General features: G+C 34.3%; 2 protein-coding genes across 3 annotated transcripts; both read left to right on the top strand.

Moving 5' to 3' along the window:
• The first annotated feature begins 2,344 nt into the window (after positions 1-2,344).
• HTR12 (Histone superfamily protein) lies at positions 2,345-7,947 on the top strand. 2 transcript variants are annotated; one of them, XM_059601893.2, is made up of 8 exons: positions 2,345-2,626; positions 2,719-2,877; positions 2,986-3,026; positions 3,563-3,608; positions 3,725-3,849; positions 4,454-4,528; positions 6,393-6,468; positions 7,580-7,947. In XM_059601893.2, exons 2-8 carry the CDS (start codon positions 2,814-2,816, stop codon positions 7,633-7,635), a joined length of 483 nt encoding a protein of 160 aa, XP_059457876.1. In that variant the 5' UTR covers positions 2,345-2,626; positions 2,719-2,813; the 3' UTR covers positions 7,636-7,947. The 2 variants fall into 2 exon arrangements, with proteins under 2 accessions (XP_059457876.1, XP_059457877.1); XM_059601894.2 differs by having other exon boundaries at positions 2,711-2,877.
• Positions 7,948-15,133: 7,186 nt separating this feature from the next.
• Positions 15,134-16,311, top strand: LOC132188321 (transcription factor CPC). The gene is made up of 3 exons (XM_059602744.2): positions 15,134-15,352; positions 15,659-15,746; positions 16,041-16,311. Exons 1-3 carry the CDS (start codon positions 15,142-15,144, stop codon positions 16,162-16,164), a joined length of 423 nt encoding a protein of 140 aa, XP_059458727.1. The 5' UTR covers positions 15,134-15,141; the 3' UTR covers positions 16,165-16,311.
• Positions 16,312-19,258: the final 2,947 nt, after the last annotated feature.

The following is a 19,258-nucleotide window of genomic DNA, read 5'->3' as shown; positions in this document are numbered from 1 at the left end:
ATTTTAAATCTTTTACCAAAAAACACATTTTGACTTAAAAGTTATATTTCTCAAACACGCTCTTTATATTCTTAACAGTCATTTGAATAGAAAAAAAAAAAAAAAAATTCTTAACAGTCATTTATTGTCATTCTACTAACTTAGAAACTCAACATTAATTTTTGCAGAAATTCAAAGATATTGAATAACACTTGTCACTTACTAAAATAGGTTGAAGAAAATTTATTCCACATCAATTTGGAGGAAATTTGATGTATGACGATATTTATCTTTATTTTTAGTAAAAACGAAAATAAAGAAAATATCAAAAATAATATTGGAGCAGCGCCGCTTGATCAGAATTTTAGCTATTCTCAAACAATGGAAGTACAAAATGAAAGATTGCCACGATTCCCGCTGATTGTCAATTTTATATTAGGATTTTATTTTATTTTATTAGGACTTTATTTCCTTTCCTTATTAGGATTAGGTTTACTACTACTATAGGATTATGTTTACTTTCCTACTAGGATTAGATTTACTTTCTCTATTAGGATTAGATTTACTTTCTCTACTAGAAGTAGGTTTACTTTCTCTACAAGTATTTATCTTCTATAAATAGGCTTGCCTATTATGTAAAACTCAATCAATTGAATTATAATCAAATCAGAGAATTCTCTCTCAAATACTCTGCGGAGTTTTATTTTTTTCTTAGCCTGCGGGCTTGTTTTATCTTTTGGGTAGAAGACGAAGACGCTTCTCCTTGCAGAATCAAAGACGCTGCTCTTTGATTAGTTACCTTAGTCTTCCGCTACGTCAAAATTTGTATCCTTAAGATAATGTGACACTAAAAATCAATATTTTAAGACACAAACGAGTTGTGCCTCATTTGTGGATCCGGAAGACAAAGAGAAACGGTACAACATATATTATGGGAATGTCCATTCAAAGAGGACGTGTGTGTGTGTGTGTGTTGGGGGGAGGGGGGGGGGGGTGAAGGATTCTTTCCATTTCAAATGAAATGGAAATGGATGAGATCAATTTAGTTGTTTTAAGAGGGCAATTTTGTCCAAATAAAAAATAGAAAGCTTAGAAATGACAAAATTGCCTCATAAAAACAACTAACTTGTTCCTCTCCATTTCAAGATCCAAGTCCGTGTGGGGGGCATGCGGACGGAGAAGACTTTAACCACCCCAACCGGGTTATACTAGAAGCAAAGGAAGGCCTACGTCAATTAATTGTTGTACATGAGACTCAAACCATGCATGCCCACCGTGATAACGGTCCCAGTGTTAGTGATCCTCTTTCCCTATCAAATTGCTTTTGCCATAACAATTGTTGAAATTATTTATAACTCATCATTAGAAGAGTCATATAAAAGGTCATCAAGTTTAAAAATATGATTCATAGAAAAAAAGCAAAAAATGAATGAAAGAGATATTTGGGTTTAAATATATGGAAATTAGAAATGATGGCCATATGTTAAACTACCAACAATAAGATAGATATACATATATAGTGGTAGCCGTTGAAAAAAATATTTATATATCTGTTTGCTATAAAACTCTGCCAGCCAACGGTCCAAAATCAACAACAAAAGACTGCCATAGAAACACTTCCATACCATGCCAACGGTCAAAAAAACCAGCCATAAATTTTTTTTTAAAAAAAGTTAGCTGTTGGTTCATTAACAAATATAGCCATTGGTTAATTAAAAAAAATTATAGCGATTGGTTCATTAAAAATAAATTATAGCTATTGGTTTATTAAAAAAAAAAAATCAGAGAATGAAATTAACAAAATAGCTGTTGGTCCGTTAGTTAAGAGAATCATTAAAAAAGTAGAGAAATAAAGAAAAGTAAAAGAATAATATTTAATTGGTATGAGGAAAATATAAAGAAAAATTATTGTGAAGCGTTTGTAGATAGAGAAGTAAAAAATAGTTTAATTCCCTAAACTTAAGAAAAATCATAGGCTGAAAATGCTCAGGAGAGCTTCTTATGATGTGTAACACAGTAACAATAACAAATAGGTCATGCACCAAACTTCCATCTAAACTTTTTATGGAAATTGTTAAATGTGACTTGAGCACTAATTAAATTATGACACCTATCACCCACAACACGTATTTGTTATTTGACAATTTTTGTCAAAAAAAAAAGAAGAAAAAAACCGAGGGAACTTATTTATTATCTTTCTTTTTTTTTTGAAAATTTATTATCTTTCTATATACATTGAAGCTTAGAACTATCGAAACATTTTTATAATATTTTGAAAATTGGTTAGACCAATTTTGAATTTTGAAATTTTCACTTAAAAAAAAAAAGAAAAAAAGAAATTCAAAACATTTGAGCGTCAAAAACATTTCAGAGCCCGCTCAAAACATTTTCGAAACCTCTTCTTGGCGACTGGCCCCATTTCTCTCAGCCACAGTTCTCCACCGTCAACAACCACTCACTGCCAGCGACGCAACGGAGGTGGATAGCCTTTGTTCTCTCCCACACGCACATCCCTCTCTCTCTGCGAAGCGGAACAACCAGCATTTCTGGGATTCCAAATCTTGCGTCGCCGCCCACCATCACCGTACCCCGACGAGCCAAGCCGCCGACGAACGCCAACATCCCCAACCACCGCACGCTGCCTTCTGTAAGTTTGCTTTCTCAGATTTCTCCCATTCTTTATAGTCACTATATTCTAAGGCCAATTTTATCTTACTTTGCTATGGATAAGCGTCGCAGAAAGCAAGCCAAGCCAAAACTATAGACTCTGGAAACTGAAAAAGAAAAATCGAGAGAGAGAGAGTTGAACTCACTGCTCGCCATTGCGTAATCGAATGGCGAGAATCAAACATTCAGCTAGTAAGAAAGCGAGTAAGAGAGGGCGCCCAAGAAAATCAGGTCCTCTCTCTCTATTTCTCTTTCTCTCTGTTCTTATCTGTATGTGTATCTATTTGTTAGGGTTTTAATTTTTTTTTTAAATCTCTTTTTGGCTCTTTGAAATCGCAGGTTCTGGAATGCCCTCATCAGCATCGCCTGGTCCGAATACTGTAAATTACTCTCTCCTCTCCTCTCTCTGCCATAATTTGTTCTATTTTTTCCTTTGTACTGTTTGGTTACTGTTCTTCTGGCTGGCAAGAAGTGAAATGTTCCTTTTAGTTCAGCTGAGGGGTTATATTTGCGGAAGTTTTAGCTGCCTAGATCCTATATTTGATTTGAAAATTTCTTTTAGTGTCTACCTATATTTTCCTTAGTAACCAAGCAGAGTCTAGATTGGCATATATTCATATTTTCCTCTTCCTACCTATTAGGGAATTAATAGAGCTCGAGTTTCAAATCTCATGCTTTGTGCTATTGAATGAAAGGATGAGACTAAAACGAGGGGGGGAGGGGGGCGGCAGTGCCAAATAGAAACGGAGTAGAGTGAGGCTTCTGAGCATTTTTTACAGCTCTTGGTGACTTGCATTTGTAAAGTGTTGATTTATTTCTTACTCTGAGTATGGTTATTGTGATTTTGTTTTGGTGAAAAAACTATCAAATGTGATTATTTTCTTTCTTATATTATCTTATTTTTGATACGTTGAAGCCTCCTGGTGGAAGCTCAAACAGAACTGAAAGAGGTTCTCCGCGAAGTAAGTTTTTTGTTTAATCCATTTATTGACTTATTTCTCCAACTTGTTTAATGATGATGATGGAATTAGTAGTGACATGTGGTGCTCAAAGATTTGATTATTTGATTATTTTATAGCTCCGGGAACACAGAGCCAGAAAAAGAAGCGACGATACAGGCCAGGAACAGTGGCTCTTCGTGAGATTCGTCATTTCCAAAAGACTTGGAAGCTGCTCATTCCAGCTGCTCCTTTTATTAGAGTGGTGAGTTCATTAGCTCACTAATATACATGAACATGCACATGTCCCCACTGACATGGACATGCGCTCAGAGGAACAGACATAAGTATGATTTGCATTCGAATGTACATTTAGAAATACAGTTACAATATCCTTCTTGCTATATTTAATGATAAGTGAGATAAATGATGCATCGCCTATAAGGTGATGTGTGTGAGCCCTTGTAACTGTCAAAAGAACTACTCAAATACACCCAAATAAGCCTTAATCCCATTTAAATTGTAACGAGTGTCACTACTTTTAGGCATCCTTCTTCCTCTTTTCTCCCGTCCAACTTGAATTAGATCATCACTTTTCCTGATTGATGATCTATCCTTCTCCATAAAACTACTTAAAAAGAAAACAAAAAAGACCTATGTAACTGTTGGTAAATACATTACTCGGCACTATAGAATCCAAGTGCATCGATTTAAATCTCTGTGATCAATTTGGGGTAGAGTTTTGCCTTTTGCTGGTCTTATAAATTAATATTCATGCAGTAAGCTCAATGGAATGCATCCACTAACTTTAGTACATATGGTAGCGAAGTTTGAAGACATATGCACTCAATCCTTGTCTTTTGTTGCAGGTAAAACAAATAACCTTTCAATTCTCTCATGATGTTAATCGTTGGACACCTGAAGCGTTAGTAGCACTGCAGGAGGTACATAACTTTCTTCTTATGTAGTTAAGAAGTTTTTTTTTCTTGTTTATTAGTGAGTGAGCCTGGTTGCTTGCCTGCATGGCTAGGGAATGGCTATGTTAATGCTTTTTTATAGATTTCAAAGTGCATATAGCTAGTTTATTATCGACCTGCATGTCTTGGGAATGATCACGTGGATGCCATTTCTTGGTTAATTTTGAAGCACATATTCCTGCTTTATATCAAATTCTGGTCTTCCCAAATGTCGGTTTAATTCATTCTTGATAGGCTAAAATAATTATATTTTTGGCCTAATCCTAAGCATATTTGAATTCTTTGCATGTGAAAGATTCTAATGTATTATCATTTTGAACATGATATGCTTGAGAGTAAGATATTTGTCATAGATGGTGTTGATTGTTGAATTAGTATTGTGAAAAACACCAGTCTGTTCCTCTCTTTCATATATGTTTTATTTGCCAAGTACTTATGACGTGGTACTGTGCTTATGTTTTATTTCCTTGTTGTGAGAGAGCAGCCCAATTTGTGTTTTTGAGTATCATATAAGTTCAAAAGTAAGGACCGATTCAGACTGGAAATTTACAAATAAGACTTGTTGGTATGAGCAAACAGGATCAATGTAACTAGCCCCAAATGCTTTTTGTATATTGACATAAATAGTACTTCTGATGATAATTGTAAAAGATAACTAGCATATTGTTGATTAGTAACAGTTGGAAATCACAAATACTATATAATAACAATAACCTGTGGTTCGCATTATTTTTGATGAAAGTGATTTTCCTAAAAAAGGTTAATTGATCATCCAATGGTGTTAACAATATCAAACGTTATACTATCAGTGCCTCAACATGCTTCCTTGTGCTGATAATTTTAAATTGACAATCATTATCGTATCCTAATCCCAGCTCACGCACCCTGCATTTAGATTTTTGTGGATGGATTTAAGTTATACTATTGAGAGACCTGTGTGGTGCAACACTTGCTTCGTCAGTATGATGTGGAAGCAATCTGGATTTTGGTTGCTTTTATGCTTTGATTACATGTGCCACAACTATCCTATTTTAGGCATTTCTTCATTTTCTTGCATCTGAAAACTAATTTTGATAACCATCTATAGTACTTTGTTAAGCACCATTATATGCATGTTTTCACATGTTCTACTTAATTCCCATATCATCTTAAGAGGGGTGTTTCAGAGTTTTCACATTGTGAAAACCCCTTCCCGGAGGAGAACAGAAGCCCCAGAATTAGTATGTCCTGGATTCCAGCGGATAAAGCCTAATCACCAAATTACTTAGGTTTACTTGCAGGAATATCATTATCGCTGGTATACATCTTTTCTTGAAGCTTTCTCCCTCATTCCTTTTAGTTATGTTGCACCAAAACCTACTCTGGTGCTATCACTGAATCCCATTGGTTATGACTGCTCCTAGCTAAGATGATTCTACGTGTACAATAATTGAACTTGACTCTCAACTTTTTCTAGGCTCCTTTCAAATGCCATGGGCATTTTGCTGATGGATATCTTGATGCACCATTTTACTTATTTGAACTCATAGATTAACATGGAATGGAAGTTTTGTGGCGTAGCTTCTTTGGCTCTAGATATAATGGAAGTGAAAAGCATTTTTGATTATCTGCTTCTGACCCCTAAGATTTGAGATAAAAGCTGCTGAATGTGGACAATGAAAACTGCATAGAGACTCTCTCTTGGTAACATTGATTACTTCTGATAAGGCAAATTGTGGTATCTACTTTTGTATTTTGGTTCAAAATTTCAATTAGATAAGAAAAACAGTGCTGTTCTGACTTGTTACAATCATTAGTACAATAAACTCTTATGGGTTTTTCATATCTGTAGGCAGCAGAGGATTTTTTGGTCCATCTATTTGAAGATGGAAATCTATGTGCAATTCATGCGAGGCGTGTAACTCTGAGTAAGTTAAAATGGAGACATTTTTTTTAATATATAAGTCATGGATGAATCTTTAGTTAATAACACACGTAAACATGAAAGATACCTTCTTCTTTTTCCCTAATGAAATGTATTTTGCAAAATTCAGATCACTTTTAAACCATTGGTTGTTGCGTACCTCAGAAGAACATAACTTAAGTTTATGACTCCAAGTTCTACATATTTTTAGTTATTTTTCTGCAAATCCTTGTTCTTTTGGCTTGGCTAGACTGGTTGTAGTGTAATGCTTTTCAAACAGTTCTGCATAATTTGGAATAATAACAAGAAATTTGTGTAGATTATGCTAGGTTGAACGTTATACCTTTCATTAATCTCGTGCTGGAAAGTAATTTTCCAAATGTTAGATGTTCATCGTAGTATGTCTTATGTTGATTAAACTTCCATTCCGTTTAAAGGATTGGAGAAGACATCTATTCCAAATTGGTCAAGTAAAATGCTCTTTTCTCACAGAAACAGTAAACCGAATATTACAAGATATTCTGAAAGATCAGAGGCTACTTCCCCTTGTAATATTTTTGTACTTTTTCTATTTAAAGCTTTCTCTAAATTCTGAGGCATGAATGTCCAAAAGCTTAAATCATTGGCTTCTGCCTAAAAATTTTGTTGTTATCACTGAGCAAAATCTAGATGCTACTTCAAATCAAATATTCTTCTTATACCATTATGCTTAGGATAATACTACACATCCCAAATTTTTTTTCCCAAAAGTTGGTTTCCAAATGATGTGTCACAATCTCATGAGTTGGTGACACATTTTCAAAAATAATAAATCTCATGAGATGGTGACACATCATTTAGAAACTAACTTTTTGGAGAAAAATTTGGAATGTGTAGCACTTCTCTTATGCTTATGGAAACAAGAAGTAAATGGATGAAAATTGGGGAGTCTTGGGCTACGATGCTGTTGATGTTCTCATGGACTTGTTGGACTAGCCATGCATTAAAGCTAATGCCAGTATCCAACATGTCATGTAATCCATGTAGTGGCATGCCAAATATGATTGTTCACAGCAAAGTTTCAGCCTTTCTTTCTTGCATTCAAAATATTTGTAACTGTTTCATTTGCTTTGCAGTGAAAAAGGATTTTGAGTTAGCCCGTCGGCTTGGAGGGAAAGGAAGGCCATGGTGAGAGTGTTATTACCAGTAACCAGAAACATCACAACTAATTGTAAACATTTTAATGTGAATTTGTGATTGTTCTTTGATAGCAGTTACCTTGTTTTAGTTATAGTACTGAGAATTAGGAAGTAGGAAGCACTCTCACTGTCTTTGACAGGATGCATTATGATCAAGTGTAGTTGCTTGATCATTAAGCATGTGATGAGATGCTGGACTGTAAGATTCTAAGTAAAGTTAGTGAGACGACATACAGATTGGAATGTCAAAAATGTTAAGGCCACCATGTGTGTGATATACAGATGATGTCTTACACTATTCATTTGATTTGTTTTTATATTTTCACACCTCAAGTGGTAAGGGCCTTGGTCTTAGTAGTATTCCCATCAAATCTAAGGTTCGAACTCCTTTGAGTGCAAACAATTTCTTGGAGCCAGCCTACCGATGAAGTCGGAGTATTATTCGATTTGTGTGAAGGGAGCGCTTTACATGGGTTCGATGTTATCCAATAGGGGAGTGGGTACACGAAGTGTTTTTGCCTTGCCTTGAAGTCATCATTAAAAAAAAAAAAAAACAACTTGGCAGCAGAACTTGATAATAAAGGGGTTACATGAAGTTTCCCTTCATTGAAACCAGTGAGCGATGTATAATATTTTAATTTCTTTTGTCAATGAGCACAGTTTAGGCATTGGGTGTGGTGGTATTTGCCATGGAGAATACCTCTCAAAGCCAGTGTGGCTGTGAACAAATGTGATACGTATTCTCTCTTCTTTATCTACTTTTGTTTTTCTTTTTCTTTTAGGATATGCAATACTCTGACATCGTGGTGTCTGCAGTTGATGAGACATTTATTGTAAGATGCATCTCTGGCACTAGCATTTTTGACGGTTGAACCTGAATCTGCTTATGCCATTGGTACATCTTCCAACAAAGTTGAGGTGCTCTCTCCCAATAATTCTACAAGCAGCCAAATTTCAAATTTGTTACTTTGTAGGTGTCCAACCGCTTCTCGAGGCTAATTGGATTCTTCACTATAGACATATATGTAAATCAAGGTAGTGGTTTTTAATCAATGTTATCTTTTGTGCTTTTTCGATGGGTGATGCTTCTGGCCCTCCACATGAGAGATTTTTGTAGCTTCTTGCTTTGTTTGTTGGTGCCTTTTAAAGGGTGTTTTTTGTTTTTTTGTTTAAAACAGTGTTTTGATATGACATAAATGTGAAAATAATTTTGTTTTATGAGTATTCTGTTGCCTAATTGTGGCATCTCTTTTACCACAATGAAAGCCTCCACATCACTCACCATTTGCTGTTCATTCTCTGGAGAACTTGTCAAGATGTAAATGAGTTGGGATTTGCTTGGTAATGAGTTGGGGTTTCCCTCGTTACTCTTCGTGACTATTTTTCAAAAAAATCAACATTAAAACATTTGAATTTTTTTTTCACTTTTTATATTACATTATTCACTATTTATTATTATTCAAATAAAAAAATTACTATAAAACAAAACGTTTTCACTTTTTCATGCAATTTTTTCACTTTTTTTTATACCAAATATTCTTACTTTTTTTTCATATCAATTTATGTCAATTACAGCATCTACGCCTACCATTTAGCAAACACCACCTTAGGTCCAAGCTATGCATCCTAGCCCATCTGAAAACGTTGAGAGAAATCTCATTGAAGTTTGAATTCCATTGTTAATTACTTGGGAAATACCTTTTCAACAGAACATATGGCTGCGTCAATGCCAATGCACAAAGAGTATTACATATAAGTTCATTACATAAGATTCAGTTTGCTTATTTGCAGATTGTTTCTGATGTTCGCTAAGTGCTGCTTTTCTTTGTATTTTTTTGCAGCTTGTAGAGTTTGTTGATTGAATTTAAATGTAGTACATTATTTGGATTAGCTTTGTCTCTTCCTTCCTCCTCCCAAGTACCCGTCCTTTCTCCCCGTTTTCCACTGGTTCTCACTTTTGTTTTCCACTGATTTCTCTTCATTGTTTTTCTTACAAAAGCCTCAGCTCATCACCCATGACTTCCCCAAATCCACCAATCTCAGCCTCTTCACCGTCCGCCAATCACTCTCCGCCGCTCTCAGCCCCGATATTGTTGGTTTTTACAAAACCCAATATGTCGCCTTCCTCAATCGCTTCGCTCCCCATTGACCTCCATGCTTTCATCTGACCTCCACGCGCTGGCACATGGCCTTCACTCACAGTCCAGACACCATCCCCTTTCGCGGATGTCAGCAGCCTTTGGGATTTTTGTTGTGTTTCTGATTTTTGCTTGGTGTTTTTGTTTTTACCTGTTGTGTATTATGGGTTATTATCTTCTTGTGCCAATGTGGCAGCCTCCTCCCAATGGTGGTTGTAGATTCCAAGCAGGTCAAAGTTTTGGCCTGCTTCATATACTACTTTGTTGGTGCCATTCCTTAGTCTTTTGATCAAGATTCATAGGGCCAGGTAATTTTTTGGCCCATTTCTTATTATCTGTTTGTATTTTTTGCATTGTATTTTCATTTTGGGTTTGTTATCATGGAGTTTACTCATTTGTCAATTTTTAATTCTTTGTAACCCTATTCCAATTTACTTAGAAGAAAGGGAAAAAAAAGAAAAAAAAAAAAAAAGGAACAAATTTCTGTAGTTAAGAAAGCCTGCTAAAGTATCCAAGAAGTAGCTCAATCGGCTGGGACTACGCCTAATAAAGCAAAGTTCACTAGTTTGAATCCGTCTCCCCCTCTTATGCGAACATGTCAAAAAAAAAAAAAAAAAAAAGGACTAAAGTTTCAACTGGCCGGCTGGCCGCTTGTGTTGATTAATCTACCATGGGTACTTTGGTATGGACATCCTGTTCCTCTTAAATCGACAACAAGGCCATGCTTAAGCATCCTCAGAACAGAACATATATTTTTATTCAAATTAATCTGAACAAATTTGTGCAGATGCCTTAAAAACCAACACGTGCTTTCTATATTCAGGATGGATGGCCCAAAAAACGAATAAACTTACACTGGAATGTCATTGATGTGTTGCTTTCTTCCTGCAGCAGATGAGTTATGGTCCTCATCATCCATGCATCTTACCTCAATGATGCAGCCTGAGGCCCTGAATAGATGAAAATTTCTTTATTTTGCTCAATTCTTTTGTGGAATTCCGCACTTGAAGGACCACGCTATAAATGTGAGAGTTGTGAAGGAAATGGGAGGCACGATTGAAGAATATGTGAGTAAATGGTAAGTTTGAGGATACGGATAAAAGCTTAATTAGCTGCCCTGCCTAAGATACTGGTGTGGCATGGGATGATTTCAAATTGAGTTTGTCACCATTACAACTATGCCTTGTTTGGCATGCAAGTGACGTTGGACTTTCCAACGTTCCACGGTACTATATGGCGTTAGACATCGATTTGGGTTTTGTCTGCAGCAACACGGAAAATGCTGGGTTTGATGGGGTATCCAACAAGGCAGCTTAGGTTGAATGACAATAAAGCTCCCAGAGAACCTCACGTACCAAATTAGTGTTCTGACCTGAAGGACAAGAGATAAATTTTACCCTTAGCAATTTTTCAAACGAGCATTAGTTTCTGCTGCAACCAGTCTCGTCAATGAGTCGTATCTGATGCAGCCCTCTACCTCAAAAATGTGAACAGTGCAGTGGAACCTCCAGTGTCATTTGCCAAATAATATCTATGTCTCTTCTTCCAAACTTCAGTGGCTGGAAAGCTCAAAAAGTGGACGCCAAAACAATTTATTGGAATCCCAGGGTTTCGACCACTTTAAGAGGATTGAACTTCTAAAAATAATTTTACACTCAGTAACAACTAAATTTGATTATTACAAGTTATTGTTTATGTCCGGCAGAGTAGCTACTTTAACATTTATTTTTTGTTACACTACAAAAACTTTTATTATTATTAATTGTTCTAAAAGTGGGATTGGAAAGAGAATGCAAGTGTGATGTGTGAACAAACTCATTTCAAAAGTTTTATTTCACACGAAAGTCTTAAGAGGCTCGGGGGGTTGGGGAGATAGTATCTAAGTAGACCCAAGTCCTTTAACTTAGGCTTTTGACAAATGTTTTTAAGAGGAAAAATGGAAAAGAAATGGATTGATATGATGTAAAGGTGGTTGATATGACTTAAAAGTAAGAGGAGTTTTGATTTTTTTTGTGAGTGAGTAAAGAAAATTGTTTGTTAATGCTGAAAAACGAGTTTGACTTTTTTGAATAAAAATAACAAATGAAAAAGAGAAATGCTATTTTACATTCTCCAAGTATATGAGCTTGATGTGGCACGCTCAATTCAATCCTAATTTTTTTTTTTTTAAAAAAAAAAAAATATACAAAATACAAAATCAATAATAGATTGAACATTGCAGGTAAGTTGAATATATGTTGGAAGAACACTGAGAGAATAGAAAAAAGAAAAGAAAAAAAGTGTGGTTGCTAAAAATTTGTAAAAGCTGCCTATTTTATGGATTTGAATCTCTCTTTTTGGACAACTACTATTTTTATTTTTTATTTTTTAATTACAACAGGGAAAAGGAAGAAGGGAACCAAAACATAAAACATAAAACGGACTGGACCAATCCAACTAATCGGTTGGTTGTTTAGGGTAAAAGCCTAAAAGCATATAGAATATTTCTGGTATACTAAAAAACACTTAAATTCAATGCAAGTAATTTTGTAGGGAATAGGCCCACATCAAGATCAAAAAGAATAAGACACAAGAGATTTGGCTCTTTTCTCCTTTTGACCTTTTTCTAAACGTCCTACCAAACATTCCTCCCTTTAACCCTACCTCATCTCTATCTCTATAGCTTTTTAGTGAAAAAAAAAAGAAAAACATGTTAGCATTTGGTTAGCTTATGAATTGTCCATTCCAAACAACAAAGCCCTGCATAAAGCTTTCATCAACTTCAATGAACAACCCCCTTTTCACCTTTTTAAAGCAAATTGCCTTTCTCTTTGCTGCAGTTTGAAGTTTGCACACCCTACATCTTCAGCATAATTTACATTCTTTTTCATTGGACTCACTCCACTATAGAGAATCAAATCCTGTGCATTGCCTTTTAGTAAAAAAATTTTGATGTGATAGCCCATCAATGGATCCAACAACACAGCATGCAGCTAGCTAGCTAGAGTGTATTTATATACCATATATTCTTGAGGTCACTCTCATGCATTTTCTTTATGAATTTTTGTCAATATGAAAGGAGCCCCACAGACATAGCCATATTGGATATTAATTAGTTGCTGCAGAATCCGAGAATCCATGGCTCCTGCCTGTATTGGATCAAACTATTGTCTGCACAGTAAGTTTAGTTGAACAAGCAAGCTCAAACACCAAGTAAAACAAAAGAGAGAGCAACAATACGCCAAACTCATCTCTTCCTGCATTGCCTTCTAATTTTTTATTAAACTTTACTTTGTCCTTAATTGTGAGGCTTTATATACTTTGGAAAAGCCCTTTGACTTCCTTCCCTAAGCAAAATTCTCTTAAGCCAAGTAGCTAGCTACTCGACACATGATGCTCCTGTTACACATTATAAAATAAGCTGTGGAATATATTGCTTCTGCTCATCCTCAAATATATATATTTTTTATGTCTACTCTTGTTTCTAATTTATTTATTACTTTATAGCTTCTCTTTTATTTATTTATTTATATAATTATTTTTCCTTTTTTTTTTTTTTGGTTCACAAGTCTAAAAGGGTATTTTTGTCATTATTAGGTTAGATATTGACACGATTGATGGTTTGGAGATTAAATTACATTTACATGTTTTTTAACACAAAAATAAAAAATTAAGAGATCAAAACAAATAAACAAACAAAAAAGTGGCTTTTAAGTGGTTTTTGCGGCTTATATATATATATATATATAAATCCATTTTCATTTCACTTGAAAGGATCCTTGTACTAGTGGCAGTCCATCACAAGATTCACAACAAATCTCACGTATTTTGATTCAGTGATATCTACTTTAAGCAGGCGGAACTGCATGGTACCCTATGCACCTTCAACCTCATAGAGTACTATAGACAATAGTACAGATATTGACATATTGTCGTCGAGAAAAAAAATAAATAAATAGAAAAAAAATTCACTTTGCTATTGCCAAGAATGCGGAAAAATGACAGCGAAAAACCCGGAATACCTTATCATAAAACACTATCTACCGGTGAAACCAAGACTCTATTTCTTAAACCATTTTTTTTTTCTTTTTCAAAAGACAAAAATATTGACAAAAAACTCACGCTACAAAACATAAAAATAATTTCGCATTTATGTTATATCAGAATACTTTTTGAAGCAAAAAACAAAAGACACTCATCAAAACACTTAAACACATTAAGAAACATAGTCAATTATTCCAAAGTAGATATTATAAGTTTAGAACATATAACCGTCCTAAAAAGTATAGGAATTATAGCTATCAATGTTATATTTGGTTTCTTTCATCACAAGATAAAGATTATTTGAATATTGCAGTTTAAAGAGATGGGATTACAAGTGAGCTCACTTGTTCCAAGAAAGTGGGTTTTGCACTTTCGATTACCCGAAGTAAGTAAACTCTACAACCGTTTTCTTAAGCCGTCCAAATTTTACTAATTTTAGAGGATCTTAATCTCCCGTAGCAAGCCAACTAATCTATGTATCTGTCACTTGTAAGTTTTAACTTCTAAATAACGAAATAAAGATGTAAAAGCTTTGATAATAATCTCATCCCAAATTCAGCAATCATCTGAAATTCTTTGTCCCAATTTCACAAAATTTGGATACGAAATGAAAGATGAAGGGGGGGGGGGGGGGCGAAGCCCTCGGTCTCCCTAACCCACACTCTCCTCTCACCTTATTGGCCCAAATTTTTGTAAAAAAATCAATGACATTCGAGCATAGAATTTGAAGAATCCAAGTCCAATTGACCGCCCCTAGAAGGGATATTTCCCGGGAAGAAGGGGTGGTGTTGATATGTTTTTAGGTGCATTAAGTTTGGTTTGCATTTGGTGGGAACAGTGTTAACTGAAATAAACTAATCGCCCCAAAAAGCACAAAACTAATGATATCCAGTACCAACTAAAAATAGGGGTATAAATTAATTATTAATTAATATCAAGTTAATTAACATGGGGCGCCCCTCACAAGAAGGCAATTAATGGAGGCATGCATGATGCATGCTTGCCACGTTGCACAAATATGTTTCAGTTTGACCAAAAGAAAACCTTATTAACACCTGGAAAGCACAACTTTGCACCTAGGAAATGGGAATTTTGTTGGTCTAATGAAAGGGTAATAGTGTCTTTTAGAAGAGAGTGCCCGGATGAAGTCTTTGACCTTGTAGAATTAGATTTAGTGAGGGGGTGAGGGACAACTACGGGTCAACGGAATTTTATTTTGTTTGTTTGGTAGGACCTGCCGTTCCTTTGCTGCTTTGTTCCCAAGCATTCATTCAAGCTCTTCTTACAATGCCATTTTAAAGGACAACAAAAAAATAAAAAATAAAACCCATATAATTTATGTTTCTCAAATTCCCTTTTTGGAAACTCTTAAATGCCAAATCTTTTCCCTCCCTTATAGAATCGCCACGAACTCCACCGGGGTTTCTCTCTCTCTCACTCTCTGTTTATCGATCTCTCCATCTCTTTTTTCTCCCCATTTTCCATTGCTTGAAAGCTATGGATAAGCGTCGCAGAAAGCAAGCCAAGACCAGTAGTTGTTACTCTGAGGGTGAGTTCCATTCAATTTTCCCTGTCATTTTCTGTACCAAATCCCATTCTGCCTCCTCTTCTTTTTCCTTCAATTTTCTGTCATTTCCATTTATGTTGCACTAAAATACCGTCCGGCTTCTTCTCTTTTTTGGTTAAATTTCTTTACGGATTTTATTCCCTTCCTTTTTCTGCTGCATATTTCAATCTGGGTTCCTTCTTTTTATCTTTTTTTTTTTTTTTTTCCTTCATTTTATTTTCTCGCCTCCCCATTTTCATTTCAAAGTTAAATATCTAACGCTTCTCTCTCTCTCTCTCGTTTTGGCAGAGGTGAGCAGTATAGAGTGGGAGTTCATTAAGATGTCGGAACAAGAAGAAGATCTCATCCATAGAATGTACAAGCTGGTTGGTGACAGGTAAACCCCTTTTTTTTTTTAAAAAAAAAAAACATTTCTTTTGTCACCAGGAAAAAATAACTTTTTTTTTTTTTTTTTTTTAACAAACTCTGTCCCATTCTGAATTCTGACGATGGAGACAGATATTACCAAAGAGTTGCATGTGTGCATCATTTGGGCTCCGAATTTTTTTAGGAATTTATTTATTTTTCTAATTCCTATGCTTCTCATTATTGGCTCGGTGCGATTTTGTTTGAATGTCCATATATATATATAAATCTCTGTTTTAATTGATTTTAAAATTAACGTGTACAGGTGGGCTCTGATCGCGGGTCGGATTCCAGGGCGGAAACCAGAAGAAATAGAGCGGTTTTGGATAATGAGACATGAAGAAGTGTTTGCCACTAAAAGAAGAGAGCTGAAGAGACATAATTCCTAATGATTTCCTTTATATTCACTAGTCTAGAGATTTTCTTATTTTATTTTATTTTTATTTTTTCCTTTAATTTTCATATGTATGTGACGAGGTACGTAAGTTAGTTGTAACTTATCCTATTTTGCTAATTTAATGTGACTTCTTTTTTCTGATGAGCAGTGATTTGTTGTGACTCACTTTATCATTTGTCTTCCTCTTTTGTCTGTCTTTGTTTTTTCTTCTTTCCCCTTTCCAACGCTTGCTTGCCTACGTACGTCACAGTGTATTTAACTTGTCCTTTGGCTCATATATCTTGTGACTTTCCTGTTTCACATAATTTTTTTTTTTTAAGTTAATAAATAGCTTTCTTTAATTTTCTTTTTCTATCTCTTATTTATTTTTATTCGTATTTTTTTTTTAAAAAAATTTATCATATACTGACAAATTTAAAAGAAGAGATGAATGAGAAGTAAAATAATGGCAAGTTTGATTCGACAAACACACCTGAATCGGCATTAGTCCGACGATTAATCTTGACGAAAACCACTTTCCGAGGCCGGTGGTGCAATACCGGTTGCTTCAGTCGGCTTGGGTCTTATTAGAATTTTGATTTAGGAAAATTACAATTTACCCTCCTAAAGTTGACATCGTTTTTCAATTTGAACACCAAAGTTTCAATTTTTGCAATTCACCTATCCAAAGTTCCAAATTTTTACAATTTGAGCAATTATATAAAAAACTTCCCATATTGCCACTAATTTTTTATTTTTTATTTTTTACAAAAAAAATTTTAAAAAAAAATTCGAGGTGGCTGTAGCCACCCCTTTGGCCATCTGGCCATTTTTGTACTCCCAAATTTGTTTTTTTTTTTTTTATATAAAAAATAAAATAAAATTAGGGGCAATATGGGAATTTTGGAATAATATTGGTCGAATTGAAAACAATTACAACTTTGTGGGGGTGGATTACAAAAATTAAAACCTTAGTGTTCAAATTGAAAAACGCTGTCAACTTTAGGAGGGTAAATTATAATTTTTCCTTTTGATTTTGGACCCATCAGATCACTGTCACAAAGTATTGATTTTTGGACCTTTCTCTAAATTGGTCCGTTCGCACCTTAAGTTTTGTCCAAGACCAATGTCCCACTGTAGATTTCCTTGGCAACCAAATCTATAAAAAATAATTACAATAACGAAGGAAAGATTCAATAGGAAACAAAGCAAAACCAGAGCCATTTGTAGCATTGGTGTTGGTGCATTCTAATCAAAGTTTTAGTCTTTCAAGAAAGTGATTAGGTAAGGCAAGAGTTCGAATATGTAAATTACATTAGTTCTTATTGGTGCTCTAATAGGTTCGGGTCAGGCTATAGCTCAATTAAAATTAAGAAAATGCATACGATTCTCACCGTCTAGGCTGTTTTTGTATAGCTCCTAGCGGATAAGTGCTACTATGACCACATCCAAATAAAATAACTATAATTGATCTCCCACATGTGCCTTTTTGCTTAGAAAAATAAAAATAAAATTTCTAGTAAATTTCTCACATAATCTACAACTCGAGTTTCACTAATAGTGTAATATCTCTCTTCTATGATTGTTTGTGTCAACATTTTATTAGTAGAAGGCTTCTTGTTTTTCTTTGAATTAGGTTTCAAAAATAAATAAATAGTTTAGGCCGAATATGTGATATGGGTATAGTTAGTTTGGTTTTGATGGGCTAGAGATAGTATTAAATGGGCTTTCAACCCAAAAGTTTAAAAATTAAACTTTTAGAATAATAGATATTACAGTCGCAGTTGGGCTAAATGCCCAGTCCGTGTACTTGCATTGTCCATTGGAGTTATGTATATATTAGATCAAGATTAAGAAGATTAGTTAAGGAGGATTATATACTAAGTTTTGCATTAAGCTATCATAAATATGATTTGATTGTAAGATTTTTATATTTGTCTTTATGACATTGTAACCTCATAGCTTTGGCTATAATTTATCAGAGCTTTATGCTTTATGCTTTTGATTTTTTTTTTTTATTTTTTTTAAGAAATAGATATGAAAGATTCCCCTAAAAAAAAAAAATGAAGATTAGTTGCCACATCAAACCGTAAGTCGTATTTACCATACGACAACATATACACCATTGATTCTGTTAAATTTAATCTTGACGATGTAATGGTTATTGATCTCCTTTATTCAAAGTCAACAACATTTATTATATAATTGACAACCAACGACATTGCTATAAACTAGTGATTACCAAATAAAACATAGTTATCTTTCATATTTATAATGAGTAATGCTATACATACTCTCACTTATTTATATTCATATGTAACTTTTATAATTATCATTGGATTAAAATTCAATAAAGATTCAATTCAAATTAAATTGTAGTTTTAAAAGCTACCTACAAACGTAGAAAATTTGGTGTAAAAAACTGAGAATGTGTGTAGCATTATATGGTAAGACCTCAAATGACGAAAGTAAGTTCTGTTGAGTGTAATTTAATAATTAGATTGTTGAGCTATTTGGTTGAGGTGAGACAAACCCATTTGTGTATTGCAATCGGTCATCTTCAAAATTGTAGAAATTAGGAAATAAAACGTTGAAGGATTAGGTTTACAAATTTCTTTCTACAAGATGTCAATTATTGCATTTGAAGATGAATACAAGATATGGTATCTATTAATTTATTAAGTTATATAACCCAAGAAGACATTTGTAAATCAACTCGAAAATTAACATTGTGATATTATGTAGTACACATAACCCTTCAAATTTACGTCTTATTCATAATCATCTCACTAAAAATTGCTACACACTTTGAATTTTCCCCCTCCACCAACGTTTTCTATTAACTTGCCTATGATAGAATGAGCTTAGCACCAATTAATTAATTTTTTTTTTTTTTTTTTAAAAAAAAAAAAGCACAAAGTTTTACGAGTTTAACGTAGGTGCGGTTATAATTTTTAGGTAACTACGTTTACATCATGTGATTATTAACCACTATTTACACTGTTATTGCGATTACTGAATGGCAACTATTAACCATCTGCATATCAAGTAATGTGCCTTTTGAGTATTCTCTGGGTTTAAATGATTTTGGAAATGTTTTAAGCTTG

The sequence above is a fragment of the Corylus avellana genome, chromosome 6, assembly GCF_965113065.1.
Source record: "Corylus avellana chromosome 6, dhCorAvel1.hap1.2, whole genome shotgun sequence".
NCBI lineage: Eukaryota > Viridiplantae > Streptophyta > Magnoliopsida > Fagales > Betulaceae > Corylus > Corylus avellana.
This window is presented reverse-complemented; position numbering and strand designations above follow the sequence as displayed.